Source organism: Temnothorax nylanderi, unplaced genomic scaffold, assembly GCF_030848795.1.
Source record: "Temnothorax nylanderi isolate EJ_2023f unplaced genomic scaffold, tnyl_v1.0 TNYL_tig1280_pilon, whole genome shotgun sequence".
NCBI classification, from domain to species: Eukaryota; Metazoa; Arthropoda; class Insecta; order Hymenoptera; family Formicidae; genus Temnothorax; species Temnothorax nylanderi.
Genome location: NW_027250342.1, coordinates 4769 through 24808, shown reverse-complemented (window position 1 = coordinate 24808; position 20040 = coordinate 4769). Strand labels below are relative to the sequence as shown.

The 20040-nt window shown below is 35.6% G+C and overlaps 1 protein-coding gene across 1 annotated transcript; it reads left to right on the top strand.

Moving 5' to 3' along the window:
• The first annotated feature begins 353 nt into the window (after positions 1 to 353).
• Positions 354 to 15001, top strand: LOC139787121 (galectin-4-like). Its single transcript, XM_071726211.1, has 4 exons — positions 354 to 642; positions 12316 to 12404; positions 12489 to 12683; positions 12768 to 15001. Exons 2-4 carry the CDS (start codon positions 12325 to 12327, stop codon positions 12913 to 12915), a joined length of 423 nt encoding a protein of 140 aa, XP_071582312.1. The 5' UTR covers positions 354 to 642; positions 12316 to 12324; the 3' UTR covers positions 12916 to 15001.
• Positions 15002 to 20040: the final 5039 nt, after the last annotated feature.

The window sequence follows — 20040 nt, the reverse complement described above, 5'->3', positions numbered from 1 at the left end:
GTACCAACAATGTGCAAATTATATCTCCTTTTCTAAAATACAATATCTCTATATCTATATAATATTATATCTACATGTAATAAAATCAGCTTGCTCTACTTAGCATACAATTAAACGCAAATTAATTTAATATTGTCAATAATTATTATATTTGTTTTATCTTCTTTCTTTATTTTATTTTCTCTTTTTTTTTGCATTGCATTTTATATTCTCGATATTATCTGCTGGTATATATATTTATATACATAAAATACATAAACATTAATGATAAGTATACGTGCCTAAACTTCCTATTTATAAATAAATAAATAAATAAATACATAAAACATGTGTAGACGTTTCTTAAATTCTTATGAATAACATCTTCTTTGTTGGAAACATTACGTTAATTGCAACGACAACTAATATTTTCTAGACGCTAATCGCGCCACTTTTACATTTCAGATTGCAGTGAATGGAGAGCACTTCTGTTCCTTTTACTATAGATTGCCCCTCGAAGATATAACAGCTCTCGAAGTTAATGGGACTATCGAAGACATCAGGATTCGTCAACTTAATCTATTTGTATATCCAGATCCTAATATCTGCCGACCATCGCGAACATTGGTCCTGACAACTGAAGAACCGCTTGTGGATTTTTTAGTAAAATCTACCTATTACTCATGCAAAAGTCGAAAGACTAATATACATATACATATAACTGTATACATATACAGGGTGTTCGATTGATGTATGTCATTAAAAAAATCGTATATTTTACATAAAAAACTGAGTCAAAAAGTCTTTTATAGTTTTTGGATATCTTTAATATTAAGCGAGATATTGCAAGTTGAAATTTGAATAATTTCTCAAATCAAGTACCTATAAATAAGGTGTATATCTGCATATTCCGTAAATAAGAAAGACATTGCCTCGAAATCTCAAGATTGAATACTTGTGTATAATTTCGAAGCCAAAAGAACACTGCTTAAAATGTGTTAATAAACTGTGATACCCTAGGTAACAGGATGACGTCTAAAGATGTTTTAATGACGTTTTATTAACGTTAGAGACGTCATTAAGAAGTTATTAATACGTCACTCTGCTACCTGGGATAGAGAATAAATTTTGTTATACGTTTAGATTTTTTTTAATAAAGCAAACTCTACACAAATACGCACGCATGGGGTAAGTAGGGCAATCTGTGGTCCCGTTTTTAATCAAACTACCGAGCGCGTGGCGCGTAAATCATAGCGCTTGATTTGAAAAACTACTCAAACTTTAACTTGAAATATTCGCTTAATATTAAAGATATCCAAAAACTGTAAAGGACTTTTCGACTCACAATCAGTGTTTTATGTAAAATATGCGATTTTTTTTATGACATACATCAATCGAACATCCTGTATATACAGGATATCCGACAAGTCACTGATCAACCAAAAGGTGAAGATAGATTGGATAAAACTCAAACGAAAAGTCATGTACAGTGAGAGAAAAATTTTCGGTATTTGCGACTATAATTGCAATAGTAAAATAATTATATGGTAGGGGTTACTATTTTATAGCTATTATTGCTATAGTATTAGTAAATATAATCTTACAATAGTTGCAGTTATCACAGTTGTACTATAATTTTTAGTTGTCCCTCCTATAAGTTTTAGTTTTCCCTACTGGGGACAGTTATATAGTGGCGATCCTTTGACTCTGACGCTTCCTTGTTGCTTATACTCCTATATAACATATCTTTATAGTGTTCAAAAATCGTGTAATGATAATAACCGGTAAATATTAAAAATAATAACGCAATTACAATTAATGTACAATAATTGAAAAGTTGTCTGCGCCATGGACTAGACTATGATATTCTCATGTATTTTCGCCTGCTGAAACCGAATATGACTTCAGTTTTGCCCCTACACGTCAGGATTTTTCTCTACAACCAAAAACACCTTGAAAAATCCATTAAATCATAGATCTCACAACTTAACATCAAACTCCGTAGCTGACTCAACTCCAAACAACCAAACTAAGAATGCCATAACCTTTTCATACTAATCCCGTAACCCTGGAACCCTATACCTGCAAGCCCCATAACCTCATGACCCTATAACACCATAACCCTGGGACAGAACGAGGGATATACAAACAAAATGATGAGTTCCACTCATTCGAATCAGAAGTCCCGAATCATGTCCACGGAGTACCATCAAATTTATATATATGTGGCTATCCCATAGTTACATTGTGCCTGAATGTGTAAGGGTGCCGTCCCATGCAGGACGGAATTTCGGAAAACGGAATCTCGGAATCATTCTGATTGGTTAGCCCCATGGGGCGGCACCCTAAGAATCCAAACGATATGTTTCTTCTTCTGATAACGGAATCTCTGATTCCGTTATTGGAATTGAAAATCCTGCTGCCTCAGAGGATGCTGGAGATGGTGACAACTGCCTCAATCAAGGATGTGTAGAATGATCCATTTTCCGATCCTCTGAGGTAACGAAGCCGGCGAAGGCGCGCTGCCTTGCAGGGGGGCGTTAGGGTGTGAGAATGAAGCCGTAATGTGTCTGACAACGAGTTGACTTTGTCCTCGTCAAAGTCGGAAAGCCCTCATACTTAGACCTAGGGAGGTATGAGGGTTATCACCCCTAGGACGGCGGACTCACCTGCGATCGGAACAGGATCTCTAACGTATGGGTTTTTCAATATATCCATGGCTCTTGAAAATCAAAAATTCCAGAGTTATGAATTTATAAAGTTATATTATGTATGTTATTGTATATCCTTCCTTCTGTCCGCATAACTCCCAGGGTCATGTGGTTTTTGGGAGCCTGCTGTTTTGGCTCTCTCCTCCTCCGGGTCATGTGGTTATTGGGAGTCTGCTAGATTAACAGGTTTATGGGGTTATGGAATTATGGAGTTGTGGGTTATGGGGTTATGGGTTATGGGGTTTGCTGTTTAAAGATAACGGGGTTATAGAAATATAAAGTTTGCTGGTTCAAGGTTTAATGAATTTTTCAAGGTGTTTTTGGCTGTAGAAAAAAATCCTGACGTGTAGGGGCAAAACTGAGGTCATATTCGGTTTCAGCAGGCGAAAATACATGAGAATATCATAGTCTAGTCCATGGCGCAGACAACTTTTCTTTTTTTTGTGGGCCTGTGATTAATATAAAATTCGTATATTTAACGTAATATAATATTAGTATAATAATGTTAACAATATGAGAACGCCTAAAAACGCTACCTGACAAAATAAAGAATTTATTTAATGAATCGAATCAAAGTTGACAAATAATTAGGAATCAAATTTAAAGAAACATAAATCTAAAAAAATCTATTTTCTTTATGTATGTGTGTGCATATATGTTCACGGAGTAAGTTATAGTACTATATGTTAATTATTTACCTTAATCAGGTTAATTGTGGAATGGCAGATAATCTATTAGGATTACTCAAGTGAAGAGACACAAGAATCCTATATTTAATATGTGGCTTTAATCTCGTGTATGTAACAGCGTGCGTAGAATTGACGGAACCGAAAACGGAAGAAGGAAGAACATGAACGAAAAAAGAACTAGACAGTCCGACATGGACCATAAACTAAAACTGAATATGATATCGCTCTTAACGTGAGCTGATTGACAAACAAAATAATATATATATATGTAAATATGTAAATATGTAAATATGTAACATTCCTACCTTCTTTTTGTTTGTATACCGGTTTGCCGTTCTTTACATTGCATTCTTAATAGATAATAAACTTAGATTATTCGAAAACTTTCCTTTTGACAACGGTTTTGTAAAGAAATCAGCTAACTGCTCATTTTACTGAACATGTACTGGTTCTAATATATTACTTTCAATGCATTCGCGTATATAATGATACTTAATATCAATGTGTTTGGTTAATTTATGAAACTCAATGTTTTTCGTTAGTTTTATAGCGCTTTGATTGTCTATATGTAATTGTGTAGGTGGTAATTACTACGTTTACGCGAGCGTTACTTCTGTAGTAACTTACGATAATTCCTTCGCGTAAACGGGATTTTCCTTCGCGTAAACGGGATTTTGTAGTAACTTACGATAATTTACTCCGCGTAAACGGGTGAATTATCATAAGTTACTACAGAAGTAACGCTCGCGTAAACGTAGTAAATGTCTTTGTAGTTAGTTCTTGGAGTAAGGTACGTAGCTATACTATCTCTTGTGCTACATCAGAAGCAGCAATATACTCCGCTTCTGTAGTAGAACGAGCAACACATTTTTGCTGTCGAGAGGACCACGTGATCGGACCACCTGCTAGAATACTAATATAACCAGATGTTGATCTGCGGGTATCCTTATCGTTCGCAAAATCTGCATCAGAATACATTTTAAGAGTATCAGAGTTGCCGCTATATGTTATTCCTAATTCCTTAGTTCCGTGTAAATAACGCAAAATTCGTTTAGCTGCTTGCCAATGCTTTATACCTGGATTATTCAAAAATCGACTGGCTTGACTAACTGCGAACATTATATCAGATCGTGAAACAATCGCAGCAAACATTAGACTACCTACTAATTCGCAATATGGAATTTTATGCATTTCTTGTTTTTCTAACTCTGTGGCCGGGCAATCGTTAATACTTAACATTATGTTTGATTCTGCTGGCGTTGTAACTAATTTACATTCATCCATGTAAAACTTCTGTAATAATCTAGTAATGTAACTACTCTGACAAATGAAAGTTTTTCCTTTTTCGCGATCTCTTTTAATTTCTAGACCAACAAAACAATCTGGGTTACTTCGTGTGATATTAAACTCTGAATCAAGTGCTGCTAGTATATCATTAATAGTTTCTGTCCTTCTGCATAGAACAAAGACCATTGTCAACATAAAGTGCGAGAAATACTACTTTTCCCTTGATAATTGCTAGGAAAACACATTTATCGGATTCTAACTGGCTAAAATTAAAAAACTTCAAGAATTCTTTAAATTTATCGTTCCACCGACGTGACGATTGTTTAAGTCCATATATACTCTTATGTAATTTACAACATAGATTAGGATTCGTGTTAAAACCTTCCGGCTGTTTCATGAATATTTTCTCGGTTAACTCTCCGTGCAGAAAGGCAGATTTTACATCAAATTGTTGTATATCCATATTATATATCGTAGCTATCGCTAATAATACTCTAATCAAATCATATCTTATCACGGGTGAGAAAGTATCATGAAAATCTATACCTTTTACTTGTAAGAAACCTCTTGCACATAATCGAGCTTTATACCTTTCAATTGAACCATTCGTTTTGCGTTTAATTTTATATACCCACTTACAGTCTAGTACTTTACGACCTTTTGGTAGCGGGACCAGTGACTAAGTTCCATTGGATAAAAGAGAATCCATTTCCTCTACCTGTATTCAGTTATGCAAACGCTACCGCCATATCTTCTGATTCGCTTAGACGCTTTTCTTCTTTTAACAGTCGTGCAACTAAATTATCATACGTCTGCTTGCCTTCATCATAAGAATCCCACGCTGTAATGAAACCATTGTACTTCATAGGTAAACTTCCAAGTGCTTTCGCTATTTTGTCCACTTCTGTGACCTGCTCTCCTATATCACCGAGTGCCTGAGCTAGGGAATTAATTTTACTCAAGTGTTGAGCAACCGTATCAGTTTCTGACATTTTATAGTTAAAAAATTGTTGTTTGAGTTGCAATTTGTTTACTACTGACCTCTGTTCATGCATGGTTTTTAAGCGATTCCACATTTCCGATGCTGTTTTGCAACTTACAACCGTTTGCAGCTGATCGTATTCCATCCCGGAGGATATCAGCAACATTCCTTTTGCATTTAGTTGATCCCATGCGGCTTGTAATTGTGCATCTTCCAATGGGCGTTGTGTCGTTCCGGTGATAATCTCGAACATGTACTTCTCTGATCGGAATATTATCTCCATTTGATATTTCCATAACTGGAAATTTTTTCCGTCACACTTTTGGATTTGAAAGTGTTTGAAACTATCCATCGCTTCCTTATTACGATAATAGTAAAGCACGCGACGATATAACCTCTATACGATATAATCTCTATACGCTCGTATAGGTTTTTCCTCAAGACTTCACTTTTCCTGCCTCGGCTCTGGGCCCATAACCTGTTACTTATTTACTTTAATCAGGTTAATTGTGGAATGGCAGATAATCTGTTAGGATTACTCAAGTGAAGAGACACAATAAGAATCCTATATTAAAATGTGGCTTTATTCTCGTGTATGTAACAGCGTGCGTAGAATCGACGGAACCGGAAACGGAAGAAGGAAAAACATGAACGAAAAAAGAACTAGACAGTCCGACATGGACCATAAACTAAAACTGAATATGATATCGCTCTTAATGTGAGCTGAATGACAAACAAAAGAAACTAATACATATATATGTAAATACGTAACACTATATTTTCAATTATTCTTATAATATTTCCGCAATGTTGTTCTAATATTTCAACGAAATGTTGCAATTGTCTCTACAACATTGCATTGCAACTTGTAACGTTCCTGCAATGTCTTGCAAGCTTCTGTGCTGTATGGGTCTGTTTTAATTAAAAAAAACTTAAAAAATAAAAATAAAATTGTCGTGTACCAAATTTGGTCTTAAAATGACGTCTAATTCATGTCCTTTTCATGACGTCATACTTTTGTCCACAATAGAACGCCAAATACACGTCATATAAAAGACATATGACGTCTTGGACGAAATATGACCTTAAATTGATGTCAATAAGACCATGTGTGCTACCTGGGATAGTGTGCCTTGCAAACTACATGCGTGAACTTTTCACGCGTGGAAAGTTGTAAACCCATGTGGCATCTCGTTTCGCACGGAAAGTGTATGCGTGGAGGCATGTAGGTTCCGCCCGGGGGCTTCACCTCCAAAAGAACTAACCTAACCCAACCCAATTGTTGTGTGGATGGAAAAGTATATGCGTGAATAGAATAGATTCAGACGAGATCTATCATTGTATATACGCCGGTTCGGATTTTCAACTTTCCACGCAAACCGAGGTCCACCCCCACCCCCCACCCACCCCTGCCTGCGGGGAAGGATAAAGACATAAAATTATTCAATAAAAACAGTATATATTCAATTTATCACATGCTGTAGAATTATGAAAATCTTTCTATACTTTTTATCATTTTATCTTAAAAAGTGGCTTTATCATAGGAGTCGCCAAAATTCCTTTTAAGGACTTTTATTTTAATCCAAAACGAAGCTTTTCACAAAGTTTTATCGAAATCGGAGGTGGGCCGTTTTCGGAACTCCACCCTCCGTTTCAATCGTTTTCAATCAGTATAATCGTTATAAAATCATAACGATTCAAACCGATAGGAACCGATTGAAATTACATCGTTAATTGATTACGAATCCGTTTCAATCGGTTTCAATCGGTGTAATCGTTACGAAATCATAACAATTCAAACCGATAGGAACCGATTAAAATTACATCGTTGAATACCACTCCGTTTCAATCGTTTTCAATCAGTGTAATCGTTATGAATCATAACGATTCAAATCGATAGAAACCGATTGAAATTACATCCTTGAATACCAATCCGTTTCAATCGTTTTCAGTCGGTGTAATCGTTATAAATCCGTGATTTCTGGATCAAGAATCCAGATTCATGCGGATTTAAAATTTTTAATCGGATTCAATCGGTCATTTTTAGCAGGGTGCGCAAACAGAGACGTTCTATCTGTGTGACGACGCGCGATTGGTTACACTTACAGTCGTCTGCTTTTATTTAAGGATATCATCCACCATCTCCTTTTTCCATTTCTGTTTAATTAAATATGCACCCACAAAAAAATGTACGCGGCACTTGCTGCAACACTTACCTAATTTGCGTTTATTTTCACAAACTACTATTCATTATTTCTCTACATTTGTGTCAAATTGGTCGAACTTACACAAGCGGGTATTATAGACATTTGAAAAATTGGCAAATGTACACATTGTGTGTAGAACGTAACGAATATTTGAGAATGTTTTTCTATTTGCTTACATTGTCATACCTACACATTGTGTAGACCAACAACGTGGCGCTAATATTCTCACCAAATAATTTACAAATATTTGACGCATTTATATTTGACGAATGTTTGGCGAGTGAACGCATCGTCTAAAGCCGGCTTTCGAATGTTATGATTTTGCTTTGTCGGAGGTCTGCTTATATTAGCCCCCAACAGAAATTTACTTACGAGTTAGTCTTACTATTATACGTCGCCTAGTGGCATTGTTGCAAACTAGCATGGAAAGATGCGTTAACATGCATCTTTCTTAATTAAGAATATTTCATAAGATTTCATGAATATTTGAAAAATGATTATAAAGCCAATAATAAATTTTAAAATATTTTTTAAATATTTTGACGTAGAACTACGTCTTTCTCCGCGGTAGGGGGGGTACCCACGGATGAAACGATGGAACGCGATGATGCAACGAAAACATGTCACACTTTGAACGTTTATATCTTCGAAACTAATAATCGTAGAGTAATCATTGACATCTCATTTTAAAGCTTAAGAAGTCCCATTTATGATAAAACGAGAGAGAGAGAGAGAGAGAGAGAGAGAGAGAGAGAAAGAGAGAGAGAGAGAGAGAGAGAGAGAGAGAGAGAGAGAGAGAGAGAGAGAGAGAGAGAGAGAGAGAGAGAGAGAGAGAGAGAGAGAGAGAGAGAGAGAGAGAGAGAGAGAGAGAGAGAGAGAGAGAGAGAGAGAGAGAGAGAGAGAGAGAGAGAGAGAGAGAGAGAGAGAGAGAGAGAGAGAGAGAGAGCATGCCTTCACGACGAGTCCTTGTGAATCATTGGCGAGATTATAAAAAAATTATTATTAAACCAAATGCTTTTTTTTGTTTTTAGTTTCCCATTAACAACGTAAGTACAATTAATAGAAATGTAAATTAACAAATACAAGAATTTTTGAAGTACCTAACCGTTTTTCTTTTCTCGATTGCAATGTTAACTATGAGTCGGCTATAACGTGAGAGGCTCCATCGAATTTTGACATCAAGAATCTTTGATTGTCCTGTGAGTTTGGACAACGAGTATCCTGCGAGAATTCTATAAGTTTCCTTTTTCGAGCATCATACGCGTTTTTCCATACTTCCTGCGAGTATCCTACGCTTTCTGCCATTGATCTTCTTCGAGCATCTTGCGATTCATGTCCGTTTACTCTAAGCATCGAGTACTTGCAACAGATTGGCGATATTTGCAACACATTGGGGAAGACTGGATTATCGCAATGATGTCCTCTGTCTTTAGTCCCCCTTTGCAACGTAAGTAAAATCAATGTAGACGAAAATTAAAAAATATAACAATTTTTGAAGTTTCAAAAAATTGGTTTTCAGATAATGATTGATATGTTAACTTTGAGTCGGCTATAACGAGAACAAACCTGCAATTAAAAACATCATAAAGTGTCGTGCGACTTTTGACAACGATTATCTTGCGAGCATTCTGTAAGCTTTATTATTCGAGCATCGTGCGCATTCTTTCTTACATTATATAAGTATCCTATGCTTTCTGACAAAGATCTCTATCGAGGATAGTTTGATTTGTGTGCGACTCCAATAAGCATCGAGTTTTTCCGATTCGTCGGCGAAAGTTAAGACATATGATTTTAAAAAAAGGAAATTATTCTTTAATTATGTTTTTAATGCTAGATACTATAAGATAAAAGTAAATATAGAAAAACATTTATTGTTTTATTTCTTTAAAATAAATTTATGTTTTAAAAAATTAAACAGGCACAGTAACAACTGTGCCGCAAACACGTAGAACTACGTCTACTGCACAGTATGGGCACAGCAACAACTGTGCCGCAAGCAACACGTAGAACTACGTCAACTGTCACTGATGATGATTGACGTGATCAAGGAAGGCTAAGGCCCACAGTCTGCCCTCTAGTCTGGCACTGTAAGGAGACATGAGAGGTGTAGCATAAGTGGGAGATGGCAACATCGCCGGTGAAATACCACTACTTTCATCGTTTCCTTACTTACTCGGTTAGGCGGAGCGCGTGCCCCGAGAGCTTTGTGCCCTGGCGGTTACGGTGTTCTAGAGCCAAGCGTGTCAGAGTGGCGTGAGGCCTCGCGGCCGATCGCCGTTAATACTCCCGCGTGATCCAATTCGAGGACACTGCCAGGCGGGGAGTTTGACTGGGGCGGTACATCTGTCAAAGAATAACGCAGTACGCCGTTGAAATACCACTACTTTCATCGTTTCCTTACTTACTCGGTTAGGCGGAGCGCGTGCCCCGAGGGCTTCGTGCCCCGGCGGTCACGGTGTTCTAGAGCCAAGCGTGTCAGAGTGGGCTGTAGCGCCGAGTTCATCATCAGTGACAGTTGACGTAGTTCTACGTTGTTGCTTAAAAAACAAACAAAAACAAAAAACAAACAAACAAAAGAAACAAAAAACAAACAAAAACAAACAAAAAAACAAACAAAAACGAAAACAAAAAACAAAAAATGGGCACAGTAACAACTGTGTCGCAAGCAACACGTAGAACTACGTCAACTGTCACTGATGATGAACTCGGCGCTACAGCCCGGTGTGGTCCTTTTGGAACGAGATTATAAAACAATAAATATGTAGATTTGAATTAATATTTCAAAAATATATTTCAAATATTTAAGAAAATATTGTCACCCGGTGATAAAGAAGAACATTTTTATAAATATTTTTTAAAAATTCTTAAAATATTCCTAAAATCACTTTAAAATGTTTCTTGCAATATTTGTATAGAAATATTCATTGTTCAGAAATATTTTTTGAAAACATTTTGTGCTGTATTGGTATTTACTACTGATACATACCAATAACAGGGGGAAAGTTACATTTACTAATATTATAGCAATAATAACTATAAAATAGTAACCCCTATCATAATTATTTTACTATGCAATTATAGTCGCAAATACCAAAAATTTTTCTCTCAGAATAGGCATGTAAAATGACTTATAGTTGTTGGATCTCTTAGCAACGGTGTCGTATATGTCACGCGTCGCTCATTGCGTCATTTTTTTATGACGGTGTCATATGTCACACGTCACTCGCCGCTCGTTGCGTGACTCCACCGAGCGATCCTTATTGCTAAAAGGGTAATCCTTCAGTTTAGCTACCCCAGCACAGAAATCGATGAAATTAGGCTTATTTGACGTGTTTTTGCACAAAACGACCGAATCTGGCAGAAAAAAGCGTCGCTCTGCCCCGCGAAGCGAGATATTAATCGTTAAAGTTGACAGGAATCAGGTTATGATTCCTGTCATACCGACGAGATGTAGCGACCATGAACATGTCCCGCGGCCACATGCGCATGCTCCGTGGCCGCGGGACATGTTCATGGTCGCTACATCTCGGCGGTATGACAGGAATCATAACCTGATTCCTGTCAACTTTAACGATTAATATCTCGCTTCGCGGGGCAGAGCGACGCTTTTTTCTGCCAGATTCAGTCGTTTTGTGCAAAAACGCGTCGAATAAGCCTAATTTTATCGATTTCTGTGCTGGGGTAGCTAAACTGAAGAATTACCCAATAATCTCCATCTTTCCTCCATCTTTCAGGTTCATAGTTTCGGATCAGACACCCTGTATATACAATTTGCATGTATTTTTTTATATTTTTTTATATTATCTCATTATTTTACATTTCAAAATATTAAAGTAAAGTTGTTAAAAAATAATTTTAGAAAATATTTGATATTTTATGTCGAAATATATTAAATTAAGGTATATAATATGTTGCAAACCATTCAATTTTCAGTCATACTACTTTTATGTAGGTATTTTATCTATTAAAGAAAATATCATTTACAGCCCGTGCTTGATCTTGGTAGCTTAATAATAATATTTCTGTGTGAATCTTGCATACTTTTTCCAAGCTCAGCGTGTAAAATAGCTTGCCGAGTTTTTGTCAGTCTTTAAAACACAGTTCTTTAATCAGTTCTCAACACAATTCTCAAATCACATTAGAGGATCGCTCTAGACCACCCTGTACATATATGATATGTATTATTTTTTTTAAATTACTTGTGTGAAGATATTTCTATATAATTACTGAATATGTATATTTTCTTAAAATTGTATTGTACTTTTTATTCATTCATAAACCGGTATATTGTTTGATTACATCTACGTTTAGTTATTTTAAAGCACGAGCGAAACTGAATATTAAGAAACATGGCAGTGTCTCGCGCCAAGTACTCGCGAAGTGAGACCACACCGTGACTCTTTTACGCGAACGCACGAGTTGCGAGTACCCAAGATTTTGAGATCTCATTCTTTTTACAGGATGTTCCAATGACCGTAGATATTGGTAGCGAATTTCGTGTCGGTGCTCGTTTATTCATCGCCGGAAGATTGAAGCTACTGCCACACTCGTAAGGATTTAATATTGTAATTTAATCGTTTCCGTACCTTTGCAAGTTTATTCGCATGACGAGATATATCATGATCCCTTGCAGGTTTTATGTGAATCTACAGAAGGGTAAAGCCATTTATCCTCATCCCGTTATACCGCTGCATTTAAACCCGCGTTTTTTATATGGCACTAGCGCCCCATACGTTGTCATGAATTGCTGGAATAACGGCGTGTGGAGTCATGAGGAGCGACATCAAGGCCATTTATCCTGGATGCCCGGTCGAGACTTCTTGCTTACGTAAGACCTTTGCGATTCGAACTGCATGTGATTCCTATAAATATTATTTACGAGTTTCTCTAACAACAAATATTTATTTGACAGCATTCGCTGCGAATACGAAGGATACACAATATGGCTGGGTAACAAGATGATCGGCGAATTTAAACATAGACTGCAATCATCGATCGCGGATACTCTACGAATCTCTGGCGACGTTGTGCTCTATCAACTCAGTATGAGTTACGCTTAAGGAACTGATGAATTACAAACGATATGATAATTGAGGAAAACGAATGTTAGAATACAGAAGTTGCTAATAAGATTTTACGCTGAATTGTTCGGCGATCACGAATATGCAACGCCAATATATACGATAATAATCTCGATCCAATGCTAAACTATAATTCCAGAAGATTCACCCTTTAATTCTCGTAAAATTTAGTGAAAATGACGCAAGTGTTTCTAAATGAATTTTCCTGAAAGAATTCTTCTGGCACAAATAAAAATTAATATTAATATAACATTAAAACTATGGCAGTCATTATTTGAAACAAATGATGTATTATATTATAGATATTTATTCTTGAAATATATTATACATAAAAGTATAATAAGTTGATATTCTGAGCATCCTGATAACCATGGATCCATCTTTATAAAACTTCAATTGGTATCAGAAACATGATTTTTTAGTTTGTACAGTATGTCGCGCGCGCTTGCAATATTCTATACAGGGTGAGTCATTTCAATTTACTTACCCCAAAAACTTTTTTATTTTTGATTGTAGAAAAAATGCTTCAGACAAAAGTTTGATTCAAAAGAGGACACATGATTCCGATGTAAGTTATGTCGTAGATATCGTTTTCAAGAAATTTTAAAGGCGACTAATTTCTTAAGGATATTCGAGTCGTACCCCACACAGAACATAATATTCAATAGATATCTATAAAATATCCCCAATATATATCCATGATATCCATTAGATATCTAATAGATATCCAAATGTCCGCATACGAGATCCACTGGATATTCATGGGGATATCTATTTGGACATCCATTAAATATCCAGTGGATATTTATATAAATAACTATTGCACGTCTAGTGGATATTGATTAGATATTTACTCGATGTTTTTTATTTTTATATATGTCCATTATATACAAATAGAACCCCATAAAGCACATAAACGTTGAATCTACATCTCAAAAATATTATTTCTCTAGATTTAAAAGAGAAGCCGGGTTTGAGCACCCGCGGATGTTGCGATTTTGCTTCGCCGGAAACCTGCTTATATTCGCTTCCAACAGAAATTTACTTACGAGTTAGTCTTACCATTATGCGCCGCTTAGCGGCGTCGTTACGAACTAGTAAATATCTGTGGTAGGCATGTGGTAGATACTTGGAGGACACGGATATGTGGATAACACGTGGATATCTAATGGATATCTTTGATAGATATTTTGTTGACATGGATATGTGGATAACGCGTGGATATCTCTGGGTATCTTTGACAGATGTTTTGTGGATATGGATATGTGGATAATATGTGAATATCTAATGGATATTTTTGATAGATATTTTATGGACATGGATATGTGGATAACGTGTAGATATCTAATGGATATCCCTGCTGGTTATTTGAGATATGGATATTTTTACATTGTTTGAGATTGCGCTACCCTAGCTGGAAATCGCATAAATCGCATGTCAAGTAGCCTTCAAGAATAAATTTGTCGACGTTAATGTTCAGTATAGCATGGGTCTTTCATCGCATCGGAAAGTTCGCTAATTGTTAGCAATAACACAGCCACGGCCGACCGGGCGCACAAATAAAGTCAAACAACAACGCTTTCACTAAGGAAAGATCCATGCTATAAACACCGCAATCGAAAACATGTAACGAGCACGTCGGATCTTCAACCGAAACCGTGACGTAAGCGCGATGACGTGGGCCACCGATGGCCAATCACCTTCCCGAAATTATTTGTAAAGAGCCTGGAGGGAGTTTCTCCTCGGAGGTGATAAAGGGATCGCCGCTGCGCCGCGGAATCGATTTCGTTCGAGGATCACCGCCAGTACACCGCTTCATACTATTCGCACTCGCTTGCTTGATTTCACCCGCTTAGAATCACCGCTCGTGCAAATCGCTTGAACGCTACTTGCAAACCGCTTAAACGCTACTCGCAATCCGCCCTCGACACCGAATTAGCTTGTGCAGCTAAATTCTTTGCTTTTCGCTGTGATAGATTCAGTGCGCGCTATCACTCACGGCTCTGAACTCTGTAAATAATTGTACACATTAGACTGTGAATATACTTTGTTTTATTTTCGTGTATTTTTGGACTTGCTGTTTTCTTTGTGGTCGTCTCGTTGCCTCGCGCTACATCGCGCTACCGCGTGCTCTCGAACATACATTTATATTAGATATCTATTAAATATCCACAATAGAGATGGACGTTATATGTAGATATCCAGTGGATATCTATTAAATATTTTGTTCTGTATGGATACAATCGTAGACAAAAGTGATCGAAATTCAAAACTCCGGAATATCTTTGTTCAAAATTCATCGTAAGGTTTGAAAATGTATCAGATGGTAGCCGCAGAGCCAAAAAATGATCATCTGGAAAAGTATTTTTGATTGCTAAGCCATTTTTTTGGCTGAATTTGCGAATATTCTATTTTTCTTTGACTAACTTTTGGAAGTGAAAATGCCCTGCATGTAATTAAAAAAAAAAGAATACATTGACAAGCCTCGCGTAAACCAACCTAACCATTCACTGATTATTTATCAAAGCAGAGTCTGACAGTTCAGGTTATGTAGTCCCTAACAGCAAATGTATATTCTGAGAATGTTCTGAGGATGTCGTACAGTATAAGATATTATAAGGATGTTCTCAGTATATTAAGTACATCCTTAGTATATTCTATAGATATACACGATATTAATGCTGTTAGGGGTTGTTGGTTGTGTTATTTGTTTATCACGTTTTACGATGCCGTTCAATCAAAATGTGTATCTCTAATAATGTTTTTAAAAAACCTTGGAAGTTAACTCGATACTGACAGAATGCGAATGAATAAGAGAGAATATGAGCGAGAGACTGAGATAGAGAGATCAGCTGTTTGCGACGTTGCCGCTCTTACGCCAACGCTTGATTGATACATCTTCAGAATAGCCGAATTTTGTGACACTTCAATTAATTTCTCGAAAACAAATGTCCTAAAAGTTTTGAAATTTTAATAAGTTTTTCTTTGATTAATATACTGTAGGGCAGACCGGGGCGGAGTCGTCACCAGGACGGAGTCGTCACTACAATTATCTCGAAATCTGTATGTTGTGTGAACCATCCATTAATATTATAAACACTACTTATGGTGCCCACGTGACCAACGGAGTTTACTGAGATTATATGCCGGCCATGTTGTGATTTTCATTAAGGCAAACGTGTTTTCGGAGGTCAAAAGTAAAATTTTTTGCGCGTCGAAAATTTTAAATATTATAAATATTATTTTCTCTCCGAATCTCGAGATAAGTGATTCTGAAGAGTAATGCATGCTGAACACGAATCCAGTAAAAATGTTTTATTTTCGTTGATTTCTAATATTTCATGAGCGATCAAACTTAAAATCTGTGTCCGGGGCGAAGTCGTCACCAAGCCATATCATGGAGGCTTCGGGCGAAAATCAGAGTCAAAGAAGCAGCAGTGGTCGGATTCCGGCGAAGACTTGGATAATACGTGCTGTGTGTGCACAAAGATGACAGAATAGAGCTGACGAGAAACAGTGCATTTCGTGCGAGCGTAGGGCACATGAAGTGTGTGCGCTTTTCTTGTAATTATTTTCCGCCATTGTGTTTTTAATTAATGTTTCCATTTTTCTATTAAAAAATAATTAATAAAATGTATCCTATCATTTTTCATGATCGGAATTATGAATTTTCATTTAAAATTCAGTCCGAGAATGAGTAACGACTTCGCCCCGGAAATTTTGACATTACAATTTTTGCACCTTTGTCGTTTTCACTCTATACCAGTTGAACAAAACGACGTAGATCAAAAATGTCCTTATAAATTTTGTAGCCAAGAGTTTACTCTTTACAACGGTATACCACATTTTACTAAAATTATTTGTTTTGTTGTTAAAAATCGGCACCGAAAAAATAGTGACGACTTCGCCCCGGTCTCCCCTACCCTCAAAAAAATTGATCAAAGTCTACAATCTGGTTATTAGTGTATTTAACTGGTTTATTTAAAAAAAATATAGTTTCCCGTAAGAACACGTGTTACATTAAAATCGCAATATCTCGCGAATGAGCGTCCTAATTAATTTCAAATTTTTATGGAAACTGTGGGAAGTCTTAAAGAACATGCTCATCGATGTTCATCTATTTCTAATATTTTTTTTAATTCTCGGAGATCGGACTCGATCATCCTTAAATAAAATTTGATTTTTTCTTTGAGAAAGTTGTAGATCTCGTCGACGTTTTCAAAACACTCTAATAAAGTTCTTTTTCGTTAAGAATTTCTCTCCTGAGATATTTTAAATTTTGTCATGATATTTTTAATATAATAAGATATCAAATATCTCGTAAAGTATTCACTTTGATGAGTTTACCTTGATACTTTTATACATAGAATAATGAAAGGCATCGAATAATACCTAATATTAATTAAGGGGTAACACCACTGTAGCGGCCCGGAAATTTTGACAATTTTTTATGGGAATATAGTGAATGGAATACAAAATCTGTTTAAAGGCCTTTATTGTACATACTTTAAAGTGTGTTCACAATTTTTTTCAATTTTTGTTTTTACAAAATGGCGGCGCCAGAGCTCAGCAAAGGAAGCCTCTAGTGTTCTGCGGCCGGAAAGATTTCTCCTCCAATTTTTGACCTGGAACAAAAAACCAAAAATTTTTTAGTTTTATATAAGATTAGCTCGAGAAAGACGTACGGAAATTAAAAAATATCATTTTTTGTAAAAATGGTGCACGTTTGAACAAAACGTTTTATTTTTAAAAACGTTTCATTTTTGTTCAAACGTGCACCATTTTTACAAAAAATGATATTTTTTAATTTCCGTACGTTTTTCTCGAGCTAATCTTATATAAAACTAAAAAATTTTTGGTTTTTTGTTCCAGGTCAAAAATTGGAGGAGAAATCTTTCCGGCCGCAGAACACTAGAGGCTTCCTTTGCTGAGCTCTGGCGCCGCCATTTTGTAAAAACAAAAATTGAAAAAAATTGTGAACACACTTTAAAGTATGTACAATAAAGGCCTTTAAACAGATTTTGTATTCCATTCACTATATTCCCATAAAAAATTGTCAAAATTTCCGGGCCGCTACAGTGGCGTTACCCCTTAAAGTCAAAATGCCCATTTTTTCTTCAATTCTTGACAATTTGGTAAGAAAATATCAAAATCTCAAAAAGGGTTTTGTAGAAAAAACTTTAGGCTTTAATATATTAAAAAGTCAAAAAATTTATTTTATTTTATTTTTATGCAAGTGATATACGCCCACAAAGTGACAAGAAAATTTCCTATTTCGTCGAGCGTTGTTTTCTGTACGTTAAAATTACCATAATTGAAGAACACAAATAGGAAATTTTCTTTGTCGGTAAATAAATAATAAAAATGATTTTATTTCCTTGACAATAACTGGCGATTTTACTAAAATAGATCAGCACGACGTTTGGACCCCCTCCTTTTCAAGTGTATAAAAGAATTAAAATGTTCTTACAAAGACATAATATATTCAGTAGTCACATTGTATTTGCAAGTCAGATCTAAAGACTGGAAAAATATATGTGAATATAATATAAAATAGTGAGAGATTAAGACTAAAAAAGTTTCCTGAAAACTTGCATGTTTTGTGCGTTATATTACAGTAGAATGTGAAAAACAGAAGTGTATAATAGGGTGATTCAAAAAAACCTTTTTTTTTCGCGACGCACCCCAAAATATCAAAGCTTACCTAAAAAAAGAATTTTCCTCAAAAGTTGAGCAAAATCGAACAAGTTTTAGAGGTCGCTACTAGCGATTTTCAATATTTTCGATTAAAAAATCGGTTTTTTTTTCAAATGTTCAAAATTGCATAACTTTTCGAGTTTTAATGATAGAGGCATGAAATTTTCAGGGAATCTTCGTCAATTCATGTAATTTCGTCAATTTCATGTAAATTCGTCAATTTCAAGCTTTGAAAATAAAATTATTATGACAAATTACAAAAAAAGTAGCATTGTTATAAATCTATCTATTTTACAAATATGAGTCGCAGTAAAAAAACAATTGCAATTCGTAAAATTGAATGGTGTTATTGTATTAGGCAGAAAAGAAGTTGATGTTGTAACCAAAAATTATTGAATATGTAGCATTTGGATAATTTATTATTCTATCAACTTAAATTTGACAACAAAAGTTGGAATGCAATACAGACACCTAAATAAAAATTATGACATGCGTTATTTTTACATTACGGGTAACGTGGTTTTTTGAATTTGTTGTTTAAACAAATTTTCAGCAACAAATTCACCGATGTTCAAGCATTTGATTATTGAAATGTATTTTTGGATTACCTAGATGTAATTTAAAGTCAAAACCATGTCCCAGATCGCTGGCGCCTATTTGTTATAGACGATTATTTTTTTATTATAAACAAAAGAAACGTAAAAAAATTGTTTCCGAAAATAAATTTTCTAACTCGATATTCATAAACTACATGAATTGACGAAGATTCTCTGAAAATTTCATGCCTTTATCATTAAAACTCGAAAAGTTATGCAATTTTGAACATTTAAAAAAAAAACGATTTTTTAATCGAAAATATTGAAAATCGCTGGTAGCGACCTCTAAAACTTGTTCGATTTTGCTCAACTTTTGAGGAAAATTCTTTTTTTAGGTAAGCTTTGATATTTTGGGGTGCGTGGCGAAAAATAAAAAAAGAAGGTTTTTTTTAATCACCCTAGTGTATAATTAGCATGGTCAATCGTGAAATGTATAGCTTGTGTTAGGAAGCACGTCTGCACCTTTCGACTAAGGACAACTCAATAAGCACTATTTTGCAAACAATAATAGTTTATGACAAATAGAGGTTGATAATGTGGCCCCCTATTATTTTGTCATATATTGCTATCATGTTCTCCGAGTCCTTTTGTAGGTTGATCGCTTAATTATTATTGTTGTGTTTCGGAATGTCAATAATAAGAGTCGAAGTATATTGCACGTGAGTTTATTTCTTTGGTCGAGACTGTTTGTACAATAGAGACTGGCGGACTGGCGACTAACGACTGACGACTACTCGGAAGCGCGCGACCTCAGAGAGAGAGAGAGAGAGAGAGAGAGAGAGAGAGAGAGAGAGAGAGAGAGGAGAGGGAG